Here is a 20,018-nt window from a genome sequence, read left to right as displayed (position 1 = left end):
ACAACATTGTATTTGATCCATAGCATAAATTAGAAGGACAGCATCTTCAAGGTAAGTGCGTCCAGAGGCAACACTAAGTAAAATTACTTTTTTCCACATTTACGTTTTAAAGCAGAAATAAATCTTGTTTTTAAAGAAGGAGAATAGGATAGGAGTGGTCGTCTTCAGGTTCAGACATGGAGAGAATTTCAAATGTAGAGTGACATTTCTCTGACTTGTGACTATTCATGTTTGACAAGGGTTTGGCAAGAGTAAGAGGAGGAGGATAGAGTGATTCTGTGTGACTTCCAGGTGGTTTTCCCCCCAAAATCAAAATGACCAATGAAGATTGCTATCTCCAGAATAGTGACTATTTGTTTGGCTACTGGAACTTGGAATGGAAAAAGTTGGAGCCTGCCACTGCCTCGAGTGGATTTTTTTCCAGATAGGCAGCAGCCAGCACTTGCTTACTAAAAAGAAGCGCATCAGGCCTGTGCACAGCAGTTCCACTTCAGAAGTGTGTGTTAAGGGTGATTAAGCTTCTAAAGTGTGTCTTTCTTTGAAATAAATCTGAGTGGGAAACTGAGGATGGAAAGTGGAATCATTCCTTGCCCAAGGTCAGTCAAGTTTCTGTGATGCAAGAGGGTATTTGGCAGTAATTCTTTCTTACTCTGAGTTGCTAGTGGGAACTCTTCCAAAACAAATCTAGTCCAGTGGTCTAAGGGCCTTATTTTGTAGTTTAGTTTCTGTGTTGTTGCCTTTGAATTAGTTAATGAATTTCTTACTTCTGTCACAACAGACTTATTTAGAAGAAGGCCAAAGAGTTCTCCTAAAGGTTTCAGCAGCAGGACACTGTTACTCCCTGCTCTGTTTGGCCCTGTTCACTTGAGTGAATGGTAGAAGTAAAAAGAAGTTGTTGGAAGGTTCTTACCTATTTTCCTGCTCTAAGACAATATTAAATGTATTTGAATTTAACTCAAAATGCCAGTAGGAATCTTGGCTTGGACTTCTTTGGAAAAGGGGGTTAGACTTTGCTGCAGACAGGATAGTCAAAAGAAAGGAAAAGATCAAATAGAGCAGCTCACCAAAACCAGCTGTGTCTGGGAGAAAGCTGGGTCGGGCCCAGGACAGGAAAGCCTCCTCCTGTGTCAGGCATGTCTGTCCTTTCCAGCTCTATCTTCAAAAGTGACAGAAGGAAGAGTGAACATCTTGTTTTTCCTATAGGTGTTTTAGTGGAGACCATAGTCCCTAGGGTAGCTGTTTTCAACTCTCAGAATTGTTTATTTTTTCTAAGTGCTGTAAAGAAAGAAATACTCAGTTTGCTGAAGATGTAAAAATCATAATGGTGAAAACTCAGGCAGTGGGTCTTGCAGAGGAGTCACATAATTGATAGCATCTTGATGCAGAGAAAGAAACTGGTTTTAGGGAAGGTGGGAAGCAGAGGTAGAAGCTTTTAATTATATTCAATGCACAAGCGTAATCTAGGCCTATACACATCTCTCAATTCTTGGTTAATTTGATGTCTCTATGAGGCTTGTATAATAACAGGAATTGAGTTTTGGTTTTGTTTTTTTGTTTGTTTTTTTTTTTTTTTGTTACTCCAAAGCTGTTGTCATCATAACTATTTATTTGCCGTGTTTTCTCACATTCAGGCATCACTTTAAGAAAATATAGTCTCTTTAAGGATCTGCACAGTTTCTATTATTTCTGAACCTTTTCCATCCATTTACTGGTTAGGGTTTTTTTTTGAGCCCTGTTTTTACCATCTTGTGTCTTTTCTTCAAACAGTAACTACCATTTCATTTTTCATCTCTTTCCTCACCTTCAGTTTCATCAGCTAAAATAATTAGCAATAGAATGTTTTGTGCTGGCACTTAAATGCCATCACTAAGCTCTGCATGGTTTGTATTACCATGAAATGAGTGGTATTGGTCATGGGGAGGCTTGCTGCTTAGAAGCATTTTCAGGCTCAAGGCTTTTTAGCTTATTCTAAAAGTGAAATCTGTATCAGCTAATCTTGAAAACGCGTATTATATAAATCTTGTATTTAGCACAAGTCAAAACATATGTGTGTGTAAGTTTTCTTAAATGTGGTTTTACATTTTTGCGGTGTCTAGGTATGTCATGCAGGCCAGAAACTTGTCATGTGGTCTGGATCTAGCTCATGGGTTCCTCCCGGGTAAAGTGATTCTAGTCTATTTAAATGTCACTGCAGTTTGAGACCACCACCAGAACTCAAACGTCTGCTACATTGTAGTTGAATGTCTCACCCATCAGCCTGTTGGCTTTTCTAGGGTTAGGGCCCTGTATGCTAAAGTGCTTTTATTGCTCTCTCCCAACCACTTCTAACAGTCTTTTTTATAGCAGTAAAACTAATTTTTTACCTCCTCACCCCCTTTTTTATTTATTAAATAATCTTGGGTTTGTATTGTCTGTACACTAAATACAAGTGTACTAGTTCTGTTTCTGCTCTGCTAAAATACCTTCAGTGTAAATAGCATCAGAACAGCATGAGGTCTCCTTAGGAATTTCAGGAGTTGATTGACCATGCAACTGATGTTAGAGGGAAGGACAAGAATGCCCTCCCATACAGGGTTCAGGTGACTTGCTGGACAATAGCTCACTATAAGTGATATGTGGGGTTGGCCCCACCTCACATATTTTTTTTTAATTTGTCATATAAAGTACTTGGTGCATTTTGATATGAAACATAACCTGCTAATGAGATCATACCTGCTATGTGGGAGGGCTTGTGAGAAGATATCAGTATGATGACCACATTCTGGAGTAGTGATTTCTGCAAAGTGCAAAATGAATTCACATTGATCGTTACAATACTGGAGGATCAAGCTTTTGTCTTGGTACATAGGAGGCCTTTTTCAGCTCCCAGTGGCTTTGACAGAAGTGCGAGCAGGTGCCAGCTACACTACAGACCTATTTCCATAGGTTCTACATGTACATGCTCAATTAATGCATGTTACAGAGCCACTTTTGGTGTTTCTGTAATGCTATTAGAAATCACAGTTTCATTTTGCTTTTCTCCTTTTACTGCATGCCCCCCTGAGGTCTGTGTTATTTTGAACTGTGAACATCCAGCGTGGTCATACCTCTCATGGCAGCGCAGCTTCTGTCTGGAGTATTGACCTTCCCAGAACAAATTCATTAGTGGTCGGCATGGCCTCCATGGTTACTTTTGCCCCCCGCCACCCTTTTGGAGCCATGTATAGATTATTAGGCTATTTTCTTCTTGCTGGAAGCAGTTTGTTTCTAACGTAAATTAAATGTTCTCTGTGAGAATTACACTGCTGCTCAGCTTACCTTTTTCAGTTCAGTGTCTTTCTACGCAGAAGTGTGTTACTGGTGTGACTTGTTACAGCCTCCATCCCTTTGGACTATTCCTTGCTCTAAGGCACTTAGCTTCCCTGGTCGTGGTGTATCCCTGTTCAACACTTGGGTGCTACTTGCCATCAGGCGGTGATGCCACTGTTGCGAGACTGTCGTACCAAAATACTTTGTTCAGTGCTCAGAACCATGTGAGGCTTTGAGAAAGGAAGTGTTACTTTCTTCCACAGTTACCCTGCGAAATCTTTATTTTTGTTAGCAAACAAATGTAGTAGAAAGAACTGAGATGGAGATTTCTGACTGTGGCTCTGAGTGTTTGGTGTTTTGTTGTACCACTTCTGCATCTTCAGAGAGCATTGCTTTCTGGCTGAGGTATAAAGCTCAGAAGTATTAATTCATGCAGCTGATACAGGGACAGCACTTTTTAAGAATCGTAATACACTTCCCAGACCTTATAAATCATGGTTTTTATGTAACTGGGTGTATCTCAGTTATATTCTTATTGAAGGGGCTTAGTTTAACTGTAGGAAAAGCTTCTACATACAGACCGTTTATCTTTGATCATCCTTGTTACCTTTCACTGAACCTTTTTCAGTTCTACTGCCAGGGGAGGGTATTAAATATAGGATAGATTTATACAGTGGCATAATGATGGTCCCTGCTTTGGCATTTTTTCTTTTCCAAGTAATCCTGAGTACTCTGGATACTTCTGTAGGTAAAGTTTCTTCTCTGCTTCTGAGCAATGAGCTGGTACCTCTCTGAAACTGCCTGTTCTAAGATCTTCTTCTGGGTGGTAGTGATCTGTTTGGGATTCATCACTGCATATGTGACATTAGGATTGTATTTCCTGTATGTGTTCCATTTCGCTTGCCATTTTGTTATCCAGTCATTCAATCTCTAGTTCCTTATAGTTTTCCTCACTGATACTACCTTGAATAACTTTGGGTCAACAGCAAAATCTCACCTCACTGTTCGTGCTGTTCCGGATCATAGGTGAATACTAAATGGCACATGTCCCAGCAGGGAGGCCTGCAGAACTGCACAGTGACCTCTTCCCTCCTATTGCAAGAATGGAAAGTTTACTCCTCCCACTTCCTATTTTTAGCCAGGTTTTTATCCATGTAAGGACTTTCTTAGCCTGTAACTGCTAATGGTTCATGTCACAGCTGCTCACCCCACCTATAATTTCAAGTATGTATTGTAAGACTACCTTAGAGAATGGACTTTCATGTTCTTTCATGTTTAACTGATACACGGTGGACTCAATAGTGAAAGCATATCATAAACAATGACATGATAAAATCTTCAGCTGGAGTGTAATATATTATGGATATTGGTCCCCAAATAAATCAGTCTAATAATAACAATAATAAGATTTATAATAGATGAAATATAATTTGGTGTAATTTAACATAGAGGTTCTGCTGGCATGCTGAATGAGCAACATGCCAATGTCAGCTCACCAGGACCTCCAGGTGGAGTTTCCTGTGCATACTTCAACACATGCATTTTATGTATGTTTGAATATACCTTATTTTCTTGCATATACTTTCAGATCTGTATTTTGTAGATGTTTGAATGTAGCTTATTTCTACATGTGATTTTTTTTTTATATTTCAGAAGTGTTTTGTACCTATGAAAAATGGGCAGAAACATTGCTATGCATCAGCAGTGCTATCCAAGTGCCAACTTCATTTCAGTGGAACACCTGGATTTCCTTCAAGTTCTTATTACCTGGAAGAGTAATTCAATAGGTTTTTATGGATAAAGGCAAATGTTTAGAAAAATGTCTGCTTATCAAATGAGCTTTTCTCTTCTTGGTATAACTCAGGTGTAATGACTTTGCTGAGACCTCTTTTGCTGGATGTCATCCCAAATATTCAACAGACTGCTGCTTTGGCTCTTGGGAGACTTGCCAATTATAACGATGCCCTGGCAGAGGCAGTTGTGAAGGGAGACATTCTTCCACAGCTCCTGTGTTCGTTGTCTGAGCAGAATGTAAGGCATTATTGTTTTCTTAAGTTATATATACACACACACACATATATATATATACACACACATATATTTAACTAATGCACAGGGAAAGGGAAGCCTTTCTGTATCAGCTATCTGCTGTTATCGTAATATAGCAATACATGTGCTGGAGTCACAGACACCATGTATGTTTGAACCCTGAGAGATCAGTGTGTACTGTGTGCCTAACTTTGACTTCAAATAAGCTTGACTTTAAAATATTGTCTTACCTTTTAGTGCACTATAAGAAATACATTCATGGCACTCTTATGTTTTTAAAATGTTGAGTGGTGCTTTATAAAAGGTCCCTCTTAAAAATGAGACAGTTTGAAAGTTGTAGTGCTAATTGACTAGGATTTGTCAATGATACACTTGTAAAATACATGTAAACCCCAGAATTTCTGTGATTAAATATTTAATATCTCCAAACATAGCCTTTCAGAAATTTGTAGCATGAGAAATTTCAATCGACCAACACAGGAAAATATTCTGAAAGTTTTTCAACTTCATATTTGTCAAAAACACACGAAAAAGTGTAGTCACAATTGCAATACAAATAAATCTGCTGGTGTCTCTCCTTTCCTGCCATTTTTCTTCAGGTTTTGCATATATTCCAGCTTTCTAGTGTTTCTAACCTAGATTAACAGAAATACTTTTTAATAAGGTTTCTAATAACTAGAAAGAGACAGCTGAGTGGATTAATACCACAGCCATACTTAAGTTGCAGTTTTGATTTATTAGATTTAGGAGAAGTAGGATTTCAGTTGAAATATAATTTGGAAAACTGTATGTTTTCATCTTTAATCTTTTGAAGAAAACATAAGTACTCTTTGCATATTTTTCTGTGCATATAGGTCATTGTCTATACAATTCATCTTTAAAAAAAAAGCTAAAGAAAAACCTTCATGTCAAGATACTGGTATAGTATGGAAAGTTAAAGTTTTAGTTAGACAACTTTATAACCGTTTTGGTTGTTTTATTTCTATATTGAAGTGAAGAACAAAATTCCTTATATTCTTGCTTTGTTTTGGAAACTACCCCCCTGCTACAACTCTAAGACCTCACTAAATTAGCTTGAGTACCCTGATTTATGTCTTCTATGTTACTGCCTGTGCTGTCCTTGCATCAAGATGACTGTAATTCAGAATCACTTGGGGCAGCAGCAAGATTAGTGTTAGGTCATGGAAAGCCTACTATGCCTTGGTGACTGAGGGCAAGTGAAGGAAACTCATTATCCAGTTCATACAGAGTTTAGCAATGCATGCAGTTTGTTACTTCCCATAGCAAAAAACCCTGTTTTCATTACATTCACTCTTCGTCTATCAACATCTACATTTAAGGAGCAGATTCTTTGAGGATACTATAAATACTGATTCTGTTGATTTAGGGAGAACAGTTACAGGGTTACATCCCAGATCAATGTTTTGTCAATTAAACTGAGCAAAATACAGTTTTACAGTGTCCGTGCCTGTGAGTATGGTTTGTTTGTAAATAAATGTGTTTTAAATAACAAAAACAAAAGATGTGTTTTACTTTGCCAGGAGCATAATTACTTAACAGAAATAACATATCCATATTTGCAGACATAGACTGGTGTTAACAACTATAGGACAACTGAGTTCATCAAAACTTACAGTACCTTAAATAGTCAAATCCTCAGCTAATGTATCTTTACTATTTCCCTTAACTTCTGCTTCCCCTAAATGAAATTTAATGGTTTACTTGTACATGGTGTTTAAGGTACTTGCTTGTAGGCCTTAGCTTAGAAGACTGGATTTTTGGCTTTGAGCATTTATATCAGTACTCATAAACTAAGGAGGGTTGGGGCATGTGTCTGAGCACTGGAAGGTGACAGGGCTCTTTAGATCGTTAACGTGCTCTCTGATGAACTTTTAGCCAACACCAACCATCAAACTACTCAACAAAGCCTGGAAGTGGTTTAGGGGGATAGCACATCTCCAGTAGTGTAGATGAGGCCATTGTGCTTTGAGAGAAGAATTTAGAAGAATGGGTGTGGTATGTTGTGTTACCTTCCTTCAGGGCCAGGGAGTGGGCCTGGGTCCATTTTACTTCCTGTGGAGCCACTGCAGATATTCTTCTATTACCATACCTTAGTGCTTTAGATTTTAGTCTTTTGAAGGTATTCGGGCACCTTACAAGAAACACAAAAGCACTCACATGATTCTTTGTTTCTCTGGACTTGTTCCAAAAGGGATGTGGGTTTTGCATTGTTCACCTTTTTGGGTACTTTATCAATAGGAATCTAGCCCTGTCAAGTGCCCAGGCTCCCTGTGCAGAGCTGGGGAGAATTGAACACCTTGGAATAAGATTAAAGCCAGCTGGTACAGAGAGAGAGAGAGCCCTCTGCAGCCTGTCCACAGGGGTGATCTGTCAATTGCCAGGCTGGAGGGCATGCTCCCAGCACATAGGCATAGCAGCAGATTACTTGTGGCACAATCTTGCACTCATTGCTGTGCAGTGGCTTCATGAGGTAGGTGAGCTGTTTCACAGCATGGTTGTTTCTGGCCAGAAAACTTTTAGCTGGGCTCTGGATTTTGAAACTAAGATGGGAATAATTTTAATCTTCAGTTTCTACATCCCAGTGATAGTTACAAAACTGCAGGAGAAGACCAAAATGTGATTTTGGAGGAAAGACTTTTAACTGTGCTTTTAGTAGAAACTATGTGGAACCCCATGATGTGTGCAGCATGGTACACATAGCATGGTTACCTATATGCTCAAAACATATTTGGTCCAATGCTGAGGGAGATAGATAGAAGTGAGTTAAGTGCTTGGATTTTGCTTGAACTTACAACAGAGGTGCCAAGGTGCTTAGTCCTGTTGAAAGAGAGCCGTTTCTGGGCATGTGCAGGAGTCTGGTCAAAACTGAGGGCCATCTGATGTTGGGTGTTTGGTAGGATGGCTTTTCAGGGTCTTAGCTGTGGGCTTAGGCAGTATTTAGGCACTTCAGAATTCAGATGCTAAACCCTTTTGCTGGATCTAATCCTTTGTGTCTCAGTTTTCTGTTTGTACAGGTAAACAAAGTTTTCTCACAGAGATGTTGTGAGGGTATATTAGAAATTGTGAAACCTTGCAAGTGTCACAGATGGGTAGAATTATTTTAGAAGCTTGCCCCGCATAACCTGTGTAATCTGGTTAAATATATTAAGAGCTATTGTTTTTGCAGCTTTTATCATTCACTACTGACTTAAACAAACAGACTTATCTAGACTATTATCTTTTCCCCATATCCTCTTAGCCCTCTCATTTTTTCTGTTTGTTTATGCACTTACTGCAGATTTTAGATCATAAACTGTCTCAGAGAAGGACTGTAAGTTCATTGTTTGTGTGATGTCTGGTGGTCCTGATTTGGATCTGTATGAGATATTGCTACTACTAAAAAGTCTAATTTATGCATGTCTGTACTGTATTATGCTTTGAACTACTTAGTGAGAGCTTTTATTTTTTCTTTTTTTCTGATTTGTATAGCGTTTCTACAAGAAAGCAGCTGCCTTTGTGCTAAGAGCAGTTGGTAAACATTCTCCACAGCTAGCTCAGTCAGTAGTTCAGTGTGGAGCATTGGAAATGCTTGTGATTTGCTTGGAAGATTTTGACCCTGGAGTCAAAGAAGCTGCATCTTGGGCACTTGGGTATATTGCCCGACACAATTCAGGTAACAGGTTTCACATGTGTTATCTTTCAGCTTAATGATATGTGAGACATAATAAATTGCATTATTGTAATGTTCATAAATAGAACAAGATGCTTTACTGTTACAAAATTCTAAATTTGGAACAGAAATGTACTTTAACTATACCAATCCACCCGTGCTGTATCTTTTGTGAAGAACTGTCGTATCTGACACCAGCAGTGCCTGGTTATGAGAGGTGCTCTGAGAAGAGATGCATTGGGCCTCTGGTCGGTAAATGATGCTTGGCTTTATTCTCTTCCATGAAGAAATTTCAGAACCTTTATGTATTGTGTAACTGTTACTGTAGAACAGAGTTTCTTACTCTTAACATTAGTTCTTATTTTATAAACATAGTAACATCGAGAAGCCTAAGAAGAACCAAGTTTCATTTAGCTTACAGGAGTGCCTGCAGCATAAATGTGCCAAATTCGTTGCACTTTCTATGTTATCACTAGCCAGTAGACCACACTCTTCATCTCTGAGGGTCAGGAATAGATCCTAGGAATCTGATACTGAGAAGTTCACTGCTGTCTCACAAGCAGTTGTATAACTCACTGGCAGTGTTGTGTTCCTATTTAAAAGCTGATCCATAAGGTTGATAATTCTTTTACCAGCTATTTATAGTTCAAGTAAAAGTTTAGAGCTGTGAGTCAAATAACTAAGGAAGAAACTTCTGGCTGGAAAGGGTAATTAGAATTGTTTAATATTAATCTAGGATCATAAGTAACTCATGCAGTTATGTTTGGTTTTGGCTCTAAAATATACATAGACTGAATTTGGAAGTTATTTTTTTCTCTTTTATTCAATTGATATGGAATGTTGGACTGTGGAAGGCATTGGGGATTTCCCCTTCCCACTTAGAAAGAGAGTTTACTTACTGGGACTGACTCCAAAGTTGTCGGCACCTTCCTGCTGACAGACTGCTTTTTCTGGGGAACGAATTCATGCTTGGGGCACTTCTGCGGTAAAGGCCTTTTATCTTTTGGTCACTGGGTCTGAATCTCACTCCTAGTGGAAAAGAATTGTTGTTTCCATCTGAAAGACGTTTGTTTAAGTGTCATTTGAAAATGATCATTTGTATAAATGTGTGTAGTGTGTGTCTCTATGTTACTCTTAACATAAACGTTTCTGTAGTTTTGTTATGTCAATAAATCAATATTGACTCACTTCAATTGCCCTTCATGCTATTCACTGCATGAATGCTGGCTGATCTTTAGGGTGATCCAGTTCATTTGTGATGGCCTTGTCTGCAAAGGAGGTGATGTGGGGGTGTTGAAGACAACAAACTCCCTGCACAAATTTCAGTTCCATGGTTATGAATTATTTGTTCACTGATGGTGAATGGGTGCATGTCTCATTTCAATTTATGCCAGCAATAAGATCAGCATTTTCAGAAATCAGGTTGAAATTGTGAGTGCTACCGATCCACAAGCATCAGGACATAGACATGTCACTAGGTGTAATCAGTTAAAAACAACGAACCAACTACCTGCACAGGAAACAAATACCCAACCAAACAAACCACCCCCCAAAAAAAAACAACAAAAAACCACACCCCTGCTTCTCCCAAAAAGCCCACCCTAAACCCCCCACAAACAACAAAAAAACCCAAACCCAACAAAAAACAACCCCCCAAAAATGTTCTTTCCCTGCCCAGCTACAGCCAGTTTGGGGGATTTACCTTCCTCTATAATGCAGGAAGTCTCTAAAATGATTACTGAAAGTAGAGGAGTTATACTGAAGAAAGATGACTCCGTGCATAGTATGTTTCTTCTACAAGCATGCTTTTGCAACAAGGTATTGTTGGAGATGGGATGCAACGATAGACGGACCTGTTCTTATCAACATCTGGTGTTTACTGTTCAAGAAGCTCTGAATTAGACTCACATGCTTGTGTTGGCAAAATTTAGCAGTTATGATTTTCTGTCATTGACTGTCTGTGGACACATATTGCAGCTTAAACTCTATTTTTGGAGTCAGGTGTGAAATGGTTTTCCCCACCTACAAATGGTTTTTCAGTTTCAAAAATTGTTTCAGTTCCAAGCTAGGACAACATTATGGCAAGATTTTATTTTTCTCTCCTGAAAAGACTGGGGGCTGGGGAGGCTTTATTTGCCCCAGCAAGAAAAGTTCAATGCTTAGGGCCTATGTCTGGGATGTATGTGGGAAGCAGATTAAAGTCCCCATCTGTCTTAAGCGGGTTGTGAACCTCTGTCTCCCTGAATGCAAGCAAAGGCTCCCAGCATTTGCTGGGAACTGTTGGCAATGGCAGGGTCTCTCTGCTTTTAATCAGGAATGACCTGGTAAAGCTACTTTTGGAACTGTGATGTGTGTTCCTATGAAAATACTTACATTTTTGAAAAAGACGTTGTTTTTTTTTTTCCTTCCTAATGAAAACATTCCCTGGTTAGCAAGTTCCCTACTGTCTTCTTACAACAGGCTCTTAAAAATGTAGTTCTTCTGTGAACAGATGGCTCCAGAAGGCCTGTAAGATTTTAGGTCAAGACAGATGTTTCATGAGATTTCAAGACACTAGAAGTTTTGCCAGGTCAGATTCCAAAATTTAGGAACGGCTCTTGCAGTTCTATTCTTTGTTGAAGCTGCCTTTAAGCTGAATTTAAGATGCTGATCTTGCTCCAAAGCATACAGATCAGTGTGGTCTAATTTTGACTTTCATTATTTCTAGTATTTGTGTTTGAGTGTGAAGTGTTTCAAATACCATCAAAATACCATCAGGTCCATGAAAAGTATTTTGTTAATTTTTACTTACACCATATTCAGTTACTATTAAAATGCAAAATGCATGTTTGAAGTATGCAAACAACTTAGCTTTCCATTTGCTTTGCCTGCATAAAAGGTATAATTTATTAATTGTCTCTTGCCTGCTTCGGCATACTGTAAATTGGTAGAAAAACAAAAATAAACAACACTATCTATATTCAAGCATATTTGCTGAGAGCAGAGTTATGCTCATTTTCTGCCATGCAGTGGTACTCTTAGGATCATAGGGTAGTTCAGCTTGGAAGAGACCTCATGAGGTCTGTAGTCTAGCTTTCTGCTCAAAGCAGGGTCAGCTACAAGGTCAGACCAGGTGGCTCAGCTCTTCAGTGATGTGAGGCTAGCAGTAACTTTGTCTAGTCCAGATTCTAAGCTTGCCTTGTAATTAATGACCTTCATTCTTCTGCTGATGAAGGGTTTTCCCACTGGTTCCAGTGGAATCTCTAGCACTGTGGTTGTAGTGGTCTGCATAAGCCTGTGATTTTGAAGTGCAGCCTTTGGAATACCTGTCGGGATCACATTCTTCCTATGTGGCCACTACATGATCACACAGTCCTTGGGAAAATAGTGTTGGAGGGCTTTATTGGTCAGCCCTGTTATTTCCTGTGGATACACCTGCCACCACAGTAGGGTCTGTCTGAGAACCTTGGTCTGGACTGAAACTTGCATTTGCTTCCAGGAAAAGGTTTGCTGCTGCTGCACTGTGTGAATATGGCATTTGTTCAGAGCTGATTTTCCTTCTCTGGGGACTACCTGCCTGCACATTCACTTTCTCACCTTCATCTTTTCATATATTTATTTATTTATTTAATCAATCCATACTATGACTGCCAACCAGTTTAGAACACCACTTTCAGACTTCCTGCTGATTTCAGTGGATATGTAGTCAGAATCTTGTTGACTCGTCTTCATTCACTTTTCACGTCTTAAACTCTGAAGTCTTTCTTTATCAATCTTTCTTCTACCTCCATGCCTATGTGCTGTCATGTCTTCAGTATCTCCTATTATTATAAACTATCACTATATATTATTATAAACTATTTAGTGAAATAGTTATTTGAAAATCTTCCTCATATTGTTCTGGACAAAAGGAACTAGTTTGTGGTGGATTTTGAGTGTTATTTCTCTTGCCTCTAAGCATTATGTGGAATAACATTTCCTACTTTCACACATGTAGGGAGAAGTCTTACTTTACCATCATGTAGTTAGACAGATTCCTCGAGCTCTACCCCAAACTGAAGTTTTGAGCCCAGGGTTTTCATAACTTTCTGTGGAATTATGTCCATAAATAAGTTTTTCTTTGCTGTCTTTCTCCTCTGCAGCTATTGGTCTTGTCTTTACCCTTACAATGCAGTCTTGTCACAGTGTTCATAAAAGTTTTTTTGTAACTTGTTCCAGCTTTTTTAATTTCTTTGACTGAATATTTGTTTTTAAAAATTTGTTCTTGACAACTTTCTCCTTTAACTCTCCTTCCACTCTTTTTTAACTCTCCTTTTCTCCTTTAACTCTTTTTCATCCTTCCCCTCACCCCTCTCCCTCCCCGCCTGTGTTTTGTAAGTGGATAGCAAAGTTTCATGAATCTTTTGGTCAACAGTCTGAAATAAAGTTGTTCTACCAAGTGAGAACATTAATTGAGTCTCATTTTGAGGAAAAAAGAAAAATCATTACAGTTGTCATAGAATCATTAATATTTGGAATTGTAGTTTTGGGCTGAGTGTGCAGGGGAATGTGATGGAAAGATCTATGTTTTCTTTGTCCCTACCTTACCTTTCCTGTTTTTCTTATAGTCTGTTTACTGCTTATCTTTCTTTTGACACATGGTCCAGCCCTCCATGTGGTAAATTATTAGCCATGAACCTTATAAACAGCACTGGAAGAAGAACCATTTAGTTAACCATGACCAACAGTAACCATCAGTATTTAAACGATACCAGACTTATATCAGCAAGAGCTGATCTGAATTGAATCAGTTTGCTCTTTTAAAATAACTTTTATGGTTACTTCTGCATGCCTAGGTGAAGCTGCGACCTTGAAGTACTGGTCTTTATCTTGAACTTTGTGGTTTAATCTCAGAAGGCATCAAAGAAATCCATTCTTATAGTAGTATCCTGTCCCTCTTGACATTATTTTCCTGATATTAGAATTCCCTGGCAGACTGTAGGCAATTGAGTTGGTTGCTCGGAAGTTGCTTCTGAGGCATAGTCCCATGGATTGATCTGGACTGTTGGTCAGTAGTATGTGACGTATTCCACTTGGTCAGTGTACAGCATCAAACTATGATTTGAGGACATCAAGTGTGTCTTCTTCCACGAAAAGGTAGATGTATCCTATACCTCTTATTGACGAGCTAGTTTTCAGGTACATTTAATTTCAGATTTGTAATGGAGATACAATATTTGGGTTTTGTTGGAATTTTAGAATTTGTGCATATTTGGAGGATGCGCACTCATATTTTTAGTCAAACAGTTATTTGAAAAGTGATCCCAAAGGGTTAATTTTGTATTAGTTTAAAAATGATTGCATTATTTGTTATTATTTTGTGAGGTAATAATGATATTACTTTTAAAAGATTGCGAAATAACATACAGTGTAAATATTTGGCTTATCGCATGTATTGGAGTGTGTGACTATAGCTCATTAATTGAAAACAAATCTGTTCAGGAACATTATTTGGATATTAACAATGTAATGATGATATGACATAGATTTCATGAAAAACTATATTAGTCTATGTATATTTAATGAAGTATGCTATATTTTTCTTAGTATGAAAATCTCTTTATGGATGGACTGTAAATCAAAAGCTAAGTTAGAGTCTTGAAATACAACAGCCATATGTTGCCATGGTACTGTAAGTCAAGATAAATGTTAAAGATAATAATGGGTATGCATAATCAGGTGTAGCACAACTGAACTAAGAACCTAATAGATTATTGAATCCCCCATGATTTTTATCACTTTTTCAACACTATTTTAAAATAGCACAACTCGGTTATAGTATAAATTTTGCTTCTGATATCCAGTAATTCTTATTTTAGGACTGTGATTAATGCTGCATGCACAGGGAGAGCTAATGAATGTCTAATAGTGTAATTTTTGTCCATGTCAGCTAATCATGTGCTCAGACTTTTTTTCTCTTTTTCTTTAAGGTGCAGTTAGTTAAGGATATTATACTAGTCTCAGACACACAATATCCCACTGATGATATTTCTTATTTGCCTAGTTGTGTATGATAACAGTTTCATGTCATTAAAGTATAAATTCTGTCTTGTCCCATGGATGGTAGCAAAGCCTAGTTTTGATCTGCAAGTTCCATTTTCTCAATCTTTTATGTAAGATAAATCTTTTATGTATGTTTTTTGTATTTCTGTTTTTGGCATTTGATCTATGCTAATATCTGCTTATCATTTAAAGAGGGTAAAATGCTCTCTAATTAGGTGGTTGGTAAAATTTTGGTACTTTGGCTTTCTGTGTTGTTGTTAGCCATGCATAAAATGCTTTCCTATTGATCAGTGTAGAATAGCCAGGGTTTAAACAGCTGACATCTGCTTACTTTAAAAAAAGAAAAAGAAAACAGAATAACAAACCATTTCAGCCTAATCTACCTCAAATGTGTGCATGTAAATGGAGGTCCATCTATTGACCTGCATTCTTTTCAGTTGTGGATTGGTCCACACGGTTTATGAAACCAGGAGGGCTGATTTGAAATGCAGATGTCGAGACAGTGAACTACACCCTCCCCTTTTTCCTTTGCTGTATCTGTCAGGGTGAAAAATGGCTTGCACAAGGGTCAGTCACCCATACTCACTTAATTACTTTCCTTGGACCTACAGAACTGTCGCAAGCTGTGGTGGATGCAGGCGCTATTCCTCTTTTAGTGCTCTGTATCCAGGAGCCAGAAATTGCTTTGAAAAGGATTGCTGCTTCAACTCTCAGTGATATTTCAAAGCATTCTCCAGAGTTAGCACAGACAGTAGTGGATGCAGGAGCTATCGCTCACTTAGCTCAGCTGATCCTGAACCCTGATGCTAAACTGAAGGTACCTTTTTAAAAATTATATTTTAAAATCTCCATTATACCAGTCATTACTTGATACTGAATCAAAACCACTGATGTGCATTTTTATTTAGGAAGCTCTTGTTTTGGGCATTAACAAAGTATAACTATGTAATTAGTGACAAAGGTTTCTGAATATAATCACAGATTTAGCTACTGGATTAAAAAAACTGCTGCTCTGTGAGGACCAGCTAAACTAATCTTTAAAGTAAACAGTATGATATTTTGTTCTAGAATTATGTAGTATATGAAGAATGCAACAGATATTTTTAATAGATAAAGCGCATGCAATTCTGTTACAAAAAGGTTTTGCATACTTGGGGTTATATTATAAACCAGTTAATATTAAATGTATTATTGTATTTTAGAATGTACTATCTGATGTGAATAGCTCCTGTTGAAGGTTTAATCAGTAGAGTTTGACAAAAAATTGTTTCTTAATAAAATCTTTTTGTCTTACTCTAACAGAAAGAAGACAACATAAAAATGCCACTTTGAACAAATAGACAAAAATTCTTTAAGATTTGACAGATCAAACTTATGCAAATAAAGATATCTTCTTAGATTTCAGTAAATTTTAAATTACAGTTGTAAATGGTATATATATATTTCTTCTTTTTCTTTTTCTTTTTTAATACATAGCAAGCTTGAATGGGGTAAAACAAAGGAGAAACTTTTATTCAGGAACCAGTGAATGTTCTGTGCCATTATATTTGTTCATGAATTGACTCAGTGAATTGTAAAATAGCTGTAATTGTTTTCCCTATCCTGCTTTGTTTCCCTTGATGCAATAGATTTTTGTGTGCGGGAGGAGTGTGTGTTGTGGGATGTTTGTATACTATTGATTTTATAACAATTTTTATTTACTAGCGTCAGGTGCTGTCAGCTCTAAGCCAAATAGCAAAGCATTCAGTGGAACTTGCAGAGTTGGTGGTTGAAGCAGAAATTTTCCCAGTTGTGCTCACATGCCTGAAGGACTCAGATGAATATGTCAAGAAAAATGGTGCAACTTTAATTAGAGAGATAGTAAAGCACACGCCTGAGGTAAAACCTTGAAAATGCAAATACAAGGTCATATCATTAGATTTTACACTTTAAATAAAACACAGGATTATTTTGTCATTTGCTTTTCGAAAGGGAGGGCAAATAGCTGTTTGGCATGTTCACTGGAACAATATGGAAATGCTTGCTGATATTATGAGATGTGTATTGAATATGAATTGGGTTAGGAAACCGGGAATCATATAATGTATATCTAGCTACTTCATTCCATAAGATATGTTCACAGAGAGGGAGTTCTAGCCTGGGAGTATTGTCAGTCCTGGATATTAAAAATATCATGAGAAAAGCCTTACAAAAGTCATGATATCAGCTAATAAATAACAAGATCATCCTAGAACAGTAATAGATGCTGTATGTCTTTTTAAAAAAATCTTCTGGGATGCTGGGATCCCATTTTAATTATTTTTCCAATGACAATGAAGGTCATGTTATTATCTGTTATTTATTATTAAACTGATGGTAGTTTCTTTTATTAGCTTGAGTTTGTAATTTGGATCTCAGCATTTGCAGTGTTTTTGCCAGTAATTGATAAAGGAAGGTGGGGATTTTTGGCAAAGTCAATACAAAATAAAGAGGAAAACCAAATAGTTATAACTATGTTAATCTGTCAGACCATAGAGATAATTAAAAGGCTCTAAATATGACTGGGATAAAATACTTGTGATATATTTGTGGAACACACTAATGCTGAGCGCTGTCATTTCAAAATCATGAGACTAGCTTAACAATTGGGAAGTGCTTAAGCATGAATTTTGTGGTGTTTCTTCAGCCTGCTAGTTTTTAAGCTGCTGGTGATTAAAGGTTGCAGTCTTGTCACATTTCCTGCTCTCTCTCTGTACATATGAGCAATGCAACTTCACTTTCTCAAGAAAGTGAAGACACTGTCATTATTAAAGGAGGGCACTGGAGTTGGAAGCTGGAGGCCAAATTTACAAGACTGCAGGTAAAGTCAGAAGAGCTGCTAGCACAGGATTCTCTGTGCAAGGGAGTTGGCCATTCTAGCTGCAATTCAAAAGAGCTGTAGGAAGTATCTTGGTTACTCCCGATGGGAAGTCACAGTCCACATTTGACTTCAGAGGACCATGATGTCTGTCCATCTCTGAGCAATGATATTCAAGCAACACGTGTTGCAGCAGACACAAATTGGCAAATTATATTTCTAGAGGAGCTGGCCGTGTCAGTCGTGAATGTTGTGGCTTTTGGATCTCAGTTGTCTTTATATGCACTAAAATTCATGTGAAGTGTCAGGATGTGGGGGGCCTGCAGCGGGGCCTGAGGGTCACAACACCAGGGAGTATGTCTGTGAGGAGCTCTGTGCATCCCAGCACACACGGCTGCACCCAGATGTAGGACTTGGTCGTCACTGGTTGCAGTTCACAATCATGTGAACAGTTTTTCTTAAGTTGTAACTTTAAATTTGTCTAGCTGTCTCATGAATAAAACAGTCCCCTTTTAAAAGGTCTAAGGCAAAGGTGTATTTTATGTCCGTAGAAATAAACTGGATTGGGAATCCACATGCCTCAGTTTTGTTAATTTAATTTTGACTTTAAAGAATGTATTTGTTTTGCTTTGGAATCTTTGGGAAAAATGGGATATACCTAACAAGACAGAAGAAAATAATCATAATATGAATTTTTAAATTCCTGTGCATTGTTGATATACATATTCTACTGCTGTCCCTCTAGGGATATGAAAAATGATAACTTTTGGAAAGAAACATGTTGTATAACTTGATTATCATATATGAGCTAAGCCGTTTAATTAACATTCTGGGGCAAACTCCATTGCCCATCGAGTGTGTTCCCTGGACACTTGCCTCAGAGTACCATAATGTGGCAGAATGGTGTAGCCCAAGTTGTTTTTGTGTGTACATGACAGTTGTCTTTGGCTTCATGCCTCAGTGGGGGAATCCAGAAAGGCTTTTATGACACAGAGGTTATCTACAATGAAGGTGAAAGAAGTGAGCCTTTTCCCCTGTCCTGCACAGTATGATGTTGGCTTGGGAATAAGTAGATACTGGTATGAAGGAGTATCTGGCTCAGTAGGAGCATTTTCAAGGGATTCATATATTAGGCTGTCATTTGCATGTTTCTTTGGTGTGTACTAATGGAGTTGAGAATATGTCATTCCATGCTATACGGCATCAAGAATTCAGAGTCTTGATTACCTTGCAGTAAAGTCAATCAAAAATAGAGCTGCAGAGCAACCTCATTCCTGAGAATTTCATGCTGCACTTAGTGCCCAACAGTCTGTATGATACATCACTCTTACTCCAGCTTTGTTTTGTAAATCAGGAGCAATACATTTAAAGACTTCTCTAATGTAGTTTGTTATGCCTGTTGATACTTCACAGTATCTAATCTCTTCCATTTATCTTTTCAGCTTTCACAGCTTATAGTAAATGCAGGTGGAGTTGCCGCTGTGATTGATTGTATTGGCAGCAGCAGAGGGACTGTCAGGCTGCCTGGCATCATGATGCTTGGTTATGTAGCAGCTCATTCGGAGAACCTGTCAATGGCAGTGATTGTCTCCAAGGTTAGCTATCACTTTGTTGTCTTCCTATAATTCTTCAATGGTATTCTGAGAAAGAGATACAAATTAACATAGGCAGAGAATGTATTTTGTGACAGAATTATATACTCGCTGTTGATGAATGCACTTTTTCCTAATATTGCTGCTTGCAATGTCTGAAATTGTATAGCAACCTGATCAAAATGTGTCTTTATGAAGTTGAACCTTTTATAAAATGTCTTGGATTAGTTTATGAGCACCCGTTTGTATTACAGTACATGATTTTCTGTGTTGCAATTGCATGGGTACAGAAAATAAGCCAGTGAATTTCTATGGTCTGTTTCCTCTTAAAATGAATGTTTGTGGCTACATCAAAACCCTTTTTGAAGCAAGAATGTTTAATGACACGTTCCTCATTGCACTAGCATGACTCTGCTAGTACCACTAGAATAGTCTTGCTATAGAAATCTTAAGACTTGAAAAGACCTCAGTTTCTAATGTAGTATGGTTTGATTCGGTTGTGCAAGTGGCATTTCAAATGACATAAGCTATACATTTTCAGGTTTTAATAAATGGGCAGTGA

At 37.9% G+C, this 20,018-nt stretch overlaps 1 protein-coding gene across 3 annotated transcripts in view; it reads left to right on the top strand.

Moving 5' to 3' along the window:
- SPAG6 (sperm associated antigen 6) overlaps nt 1-20,018 on the top strand; it is a 39,280-nt gene that overhangs the window by 6,518 nt on the left and 12,744 nt on the right. For all 3 annotated transcript variants that reach the window (XR_009967633.1, XM_062633645.1, XM_062633646.1), the window contains 5 exons: nt 5,153-5,319; nt 8,827-9,010; nt 15,640-15,845; nt 16,733-16,906; nt 19,307-19,459. Coding sequence is in view for 2 of the 3 variants with exons in the window: in XM_062633645.1 (XP_062489629.1) it covers nt 5,153-5,319; nt 8,827-9,010; nt 15,640-15,845; nt 16,733-16,906; nt 19,307-19,459 (884 nt within the window). In the remaining variant the exon portion in view is untranslated. The remainder of the gene's footprint in view (nt 1-5,152; nt 5,320-8,826; nt 9,011-15,639; nt 15,846-16,732; nt 16,907-19,306; nt 19,460-20,018) is intronic.

Source organism: Pezoporus occidentalis, unplaced genomic scaffold, assembly GCF_034315485.1.
Source record: "Pezoporus occidentalis ecotype Australia unplaced genomic scaffold, CSIRO_AGI_Poc_V1 ctg40, whole genome shotgun sequence".
Taxonomy (NCBI): domain Eukaryota; kingdom Metazoa; phylum Chordata; class Aves; order Psittaciformes; family Psittacidae; genus Pezoporus; species Pezoporus occidentalis.
The sequence above is the reverse complement of the archived record's forward strand: the minus strand, read 5'-3'. Positions and strand labels throughout refer to the sequence as shown.